Source organism: Saccostrea cucullata, unplaced genomic scaffold (assembly GCF_032062105.1).
Source record: "Saccostrea cucullata isolate Sc308-1 unplaced genomic scaffold, CSIRO_AGI_Scuc_v1 ctg2656, whole genome shotgun sequence".
Taxonomy (NCBI): domain Eukaryota; kingdom Metazoa; phylum Mollusca; class Bivalvia; order Ostreida; family Ostreidae; genus Saccostrea; species Saccostrea cuccullata.
Window position 1 is genome coordinate 163,129 of NW_026921149.1, and position 5,865 is coordinate 168,993.

At 31.8% G+C, this 5,865-nt stretch overlaps 1 protein-coding gene across 1 annotated transcript; it reads right to left on the reverse strand.

Annotated features, from left to right (window-relative positions):
* Positions 1-4,201: 4,201 nt before the first annotated feature.
* Positions 4,202-4,906, reverse strand: LOC134259285 (protein TANC2-like). The gene has a single exon (XM_062741888.1). It carries the CDS (start codon positions 4,904-4,906, stop codon positions 4,202-4,204), a length of 705 nt encoding a protein of 234 aa, XP_062597872.1.
* Between the last annotated feature and the right edge of the window lie 959 nt (positions 4,907-5,865).

Here is a 5,865-nt window from a genome sequence, read left to right on the forward strand (position 1 = left end):
AAAAATAGACTCAACTGTCTAGGAAAAATGAAAACATAATTTTTACAATTCAGGATAGCACGTTTGTTTGCTTTTATTTTTAAATTCTTTAAAATCAAATGGGTATAACTAGCTAAACCTTTTGCATAGAGCAAATGAATGAAACTGAGCTTTGATGTACGGTAGCAAACGAAAATGTCTTTTCTGAGACCAAACGCCTTAAGTACATAAAACGATTTAACTACAAAAGTCATCATAAAAGAATGGAAATATGGTTCATATTTAGAATCGACCACCGCGGTTCCCTTTCCATACATAGCATAAATGACTTTCAAATTGAATTGAGACGCTTTAAAAGATACACACGGAGTATTCTTTATTATAATAATGAAGATTGAACGAAATTGAGCTTCTGTTTGCACTGGTCAAAAATCGCAATGGTGTCACACTCCCTCCTATCACTAAATAGGGGAATATTCTATAATTTGGACAATTATCTAATATATAAGTGACATTATTTGTGGAAAAAATGAGTGCATCTTTGTAACATCTATGAATGCATTCCAAAATCTTCTATTCCTGTCAACTTAAAATTCCGAAAGATTTAAAGAGCTGGCGTTTGAGTTACAGTACAGTTTGATAATGTCATTTAGTAGGAGAGACTGCAGGTAATGACTGGGGTATATATATCCTTTGATAAACAGTTTATAAAAATGAGAAGCATTTTCAAAAAGACATCAGGGTAAAAGGCTCTTATTAAACTAAGGGCGTGTATTCTGTTTTTCATCATGCCAGTTTCCATGTATATAAAAATATCTTTCCGTCTCAAGAAACTTGATTTAACGAGCTCCGAAAATATCTCATATGCAAAATATTCAAATGAATCCAGTATGAATAAACGTTCGGACGAGCACTTTTCTGACGTAAACACATTAAGTAAATTGCACTTGTTTGGAAGGAACATTATGTGATACTTCTTTTCAAAGAGCTCGACTGGTAACATGTAATTAATCAAGGTATCCAAGATAGACATCCCGTATTTATCTCTTATCTGAGACACCTTTGAGTCGATGCTATAGAAAAAAAGGAGTGCAGTATAGAGTGATTCCCAGACATGGCAGCGTAATGTAATGGCGCTCTACCTTCAATATCTTGCTCACTTAATAATTTATTATATAATGCAGCAGATTTCGTAATATTGTCAATAATTCCTCGAGTATGAAAGACATGAATGTCTTTTAGATATATGCTGTGAGGAACGTTACCAAAGGCTAAGTAATGCAAAACATTTCTGCTGTTCAAATCTTTAGTTTGTGTCAAAATATCATACTCGACTTCATTTAAAGACATTAAAGCAAGGAATAGATAATTTCGACATATGGCAGCAGAGTGAGCTGGCGTGGAACCATTGTTTGCTTTATCAGTATAAAACAATTTGACGTATATAAAGAATGCAACTTTTCCTAAATCGCCCCCATTGCAACCGACATAATGAAATGGAGAAGCACCACTTGAATCAGCTACACGCCAATCACTAAACCTTTTCTTTATTAATGAAAAGATTGTTTTAGATGTAGAATAGAGGGCTAGAATGTGTTCCAGTGATAGATCAGGTGCACAGAATTTTGTAATTAACTTATTTCTTTCAAACACCCCAGTCAAACGGAATTTTACATTATTGCATTTACTAGAAAAATAACTATTAGATTTATGTAATATGGTTAAACAGGTCTGGACGATTTCTAAATATGGAAGTCAAGAACGATAACTGAAAGTTGCTATAAATATACAGAATAAACAAGGTGCTAGTCCTTCAGACCAATCAGATAACAGCATTTAGACATACCCATGTGAAAATAAATAAAACACGTGGTTTTATAGTTTTTTGCTAAAAAGATTTTTTTGGAACAAATATTTTGTAAACTTTTTGCACATTTAGGAATAATAGTATATTTATGACAATTCTATCGTGAACAAACATGAATTGAAAGCTTAGAAAATGTTTTAAGTGGGATTAACAATCTGTCACTATAGGATGTAGCAATCCCAAAACTTTAACTTACGTAAAAATTTGATATAAATACGATAAAATTTTCAGTTTTTAGAGGCTGAAATAAAAATCTTATAGAATGGATAACAGTCTTAATTATTTTTTTAGTGTTTCTAACAAAACAGTTTCTAGTATTTCTACATGCGAGGTAAGATATTGGGAAAAACGTATTCATGTATAATTATTCTCTTTTCTCCACATTTTAAGCCTTTACTTATGCCAATTTAAACTCTGCATTGCTAAGTAATCGGCGCTCAGAAAATCCGTGATATTTTAAATCTATATATAGTCCATACGATAAACACTTGTGTGAGATGGATCTGTACACATGGAATTTAAGCATCATTGACATGTATTGATGAAAATCGGATGTCTAAGCAAAACTACATTTACCAACATATAGTACATCGTGGTAAATTTTATAATAGAACTCTATAAGAATTCGCTAATGTGATTTGTTATCCCCCCCGTAAACAATTACATTGTATCATGCATTATTTTTTTTTCTTTACCTAGATAAAAATATCATGGTTGTTCACGGTAAATATGTGGGGAATACTTTATTCTTCTAGGTATTTCATCTTACTTCTGAAGATTTTTTGTCAAAAAAATCTTTTTAAGGAAAAAAACATAAGCACGTGTTTTTTTTTTTTTTGTTCTTTTAAGATATGTTATGGAGTGTGTAAAAATGCTGTTGTCTGATTGGAAAGAAAAATAATTACGTGTACCTGATGTATATTTATAGCAACTTTCAGTTATCGTTCTTGACTTCCATATTTAGAAATCGTCCAGACCTGTTAAAAGAATATCCTCCCTATCATACGCTGCTGCAGTTAGAACTGGAGTTCTGTCCCTTGCATATGAGCATCCAAGTGCATTAATCTTTTCATTTGTCAAGATTTTTACAACTTCAAAATGCCCTCCTTGGGTTGCTACCTCTAAGGCCGACTCACAAAATAGCAATTGTTGATCATCTTTCAATATGTAACCTCTCTTGCTATAATCATATGTGGCTTGCAATCCTTTACTTTGAAGTCTTTTTTTCCCTCATGGTATCCAATATAAACTTCCATTACAAGGTAAACAATGATCAATAGCACCTAGGGAAAGAAAATACTGAACAACCTGAAGATGTCCGTTCTTTGCAGCGAGGTAAAGAGAATGATTTAAACTAGTTTTCCAGAGAGAAGAATTGATTGAATTGAAATAATATAGAATGTGATAGTGCCCATGCTCAGCAGTAAGGTGAAATGAATTTACACCAATTGCGTTTTCATGTAATACGTTTACATTCGAATCAGTTAAAAGTATAACAACGTTTTCGTGTCCGTTCTGCGAAGCATTGTTTAAAAGACTGTATCCCCAGTGTGTTTCATACTTACAAATGTATATCAAATCTAGATCTGAGGTAATTTGATGATCTTGATAAGAAAGCATCGACAAATTTTTAAAGACTCCATTTTCCAACAGGGCTTTCAAAGAATCCTTATTTCCATATGCTGCTTTATGCAAAAGATGGTGAAAAAGTTTCCTACTCTCAATTTTACTTTTGATCACAGAAATAACGTTGGTGAAATGTTCTTCTACACTACTGTCGTCGCAATTTGCCACATGATAGAAACTATCAAAAATGTTTGCTAATGTTCCAGTATTTTTGATTAGGTAATTTATCCAGTACTTTGATATTCGAATATGTCCTTTGCGTTTTGAAATATAGAATTTCTTATGCGATTTGTCAATTGAAGACAGATAATCAGCAAAATGCTTATGTGCAAATCCAACAGAGCCTATTTCAACTTTCACAAAATGAGACAATTCTCCCAATAATAAACGAGAAATCTGAATTTTTTCATCAGGATCAGTGACATTAAGAAAATGGTACAACTTTGCCATTTTGATGCGAGATGAAGATGCCCACAAGATTTCAAAAATTGATCTTACTTTTTCAAATTTATCGTTTGATTTTCCAAAAACTCGTTCAAAACTAAGATCATAAATATGTTCAAGTGTATCTGGTATTCTGCTGGTATCTCCAACTTTTACCCAAAATTCGAAGGCGTGAATTAAAAACAAAAAATTCGCATTCACCTTATGTACTATCTTATCTATTTTGTCATTTCTCTTAAGATTCGATAAAATTTGACTGAATTCTGTATTAATAGTGTCATCTTTTTATCTGAATTCTATGTATTGTTTAATATCTTCAGTAGATTTTTCTTTAATGTATGGATTATCATAGAGAATAATCCCAGGTGGAAGCTTCTCTCGTATTTGAGAAATGTTTCGAGATGTGCATAAAATTTTAATAAACTTTGGTAAACGTGGAATCTTTTCATAAAGTAAAGTAAATTTGTTTGCATGCCAATATTCTATACACTCATCAAGAGCATCCATTAATACAATTAATTTGTCAGGAATACCTTGCATTTTTTGAAGGGGACTCAAAATTCCAAAGTCGAAACAACCTTGGGGATCTTCAAAGCATTTTTCTGTGAACAGATAATCATGTGCCATCCTATCTAAATGTATGATATTACCATATTCTGGAAATTTCTGTGCAATACCAGCGGCCATGTTCTTTACAAACATACCTGGTTTTAATGTAATATGAGAATCAAAACGACATACATGTATAGAGACTAATTTAGAATAAAGAGGATACCCAGGCAAACGTTTATCTCCAGCGTAGGCAATATTGGAAACAATTGCAGATTTGCCAAACCCCATTTCAGCAGCGAAAAGAACACCCCTATAATCTGTTTTCAGCACAAGGTAGCTCAAGTCTTCAATAAACCATTCTCTTCCTATTAACTTTTCATGCATCCTAATGTAGTAATCAAAGTTAAGGTCACTGTTCCAGGGGGACAAAAAGTCCATTGTAAAGCAGGTTGTATCCATAAACCAGTTTTTGAATATAATATAAGCAATAAATTACATGTTACATGAAATGTAATTTTAATCAATGAAAACAAACTCTTTTTTGCGATATGTAAAAACAAATTGGTAATATTAATTTTTTGCTTAAACACACGTTTAAGCCAGATATAAATATATCTTTATAAGAATAACCTTTACTAGTGCGGGGAACATCTTTGATCTCCGTTGTTCTGATGTTTAAAAGAAATGCAATGATTCCGATTATACCCCCTAAAACCAATTCCTTGCCGTACACTGAACAAAAATCGGAAGTATGATGGGTGTATATTTGGTTGACAGGCTGTTCATTTAAATATTGAACAATACGACATTGAATTCCTTCTCGAGTTTCGTTTAACAAAATTTTACACAGGCCTCCAACATGTTCTTTTTGAAATCGAAGTCTTGCACTTTTGAGGTCAAATATTATTTTTTCAGCTTCAATACATGTTTTATTTTGTCGTAGAAATCGTTGTTGCAAACAATCTGATAATGTTTGAAGGCATTTGTTCAGTTCATTTTCGTTTGAAGAGGAATGCCACTTTTTATTTTATAGATCTCTGAGTCATCCTTTTTAAACAATGGTTTCAGCATTGAAAGGCCGACATTAGCTCGTATTTATTTTATATGAATTTTTTTGTATTTTTTCAAAGAAAACGAAAAAAATTAATTACATGCAAATAAGATGCTTTCTTGTAAAATGTTTGCTGTAAATGAATGCATCACATGACTACCTAATAAAATATGTAAAGAAAGTCTGCTTAGACTTTTTAATTTTTTTTTTATAAAAAAAACTATTTATGAAAAAAACCCACATAATTTGTAAATATTTTTAAACTTGTGATGATGTATATTTTTATTAATTAAGGAAAAATATATTTCATTTTTCTGCCCCCGAAAAGAAAGATCCCAGGGGTATA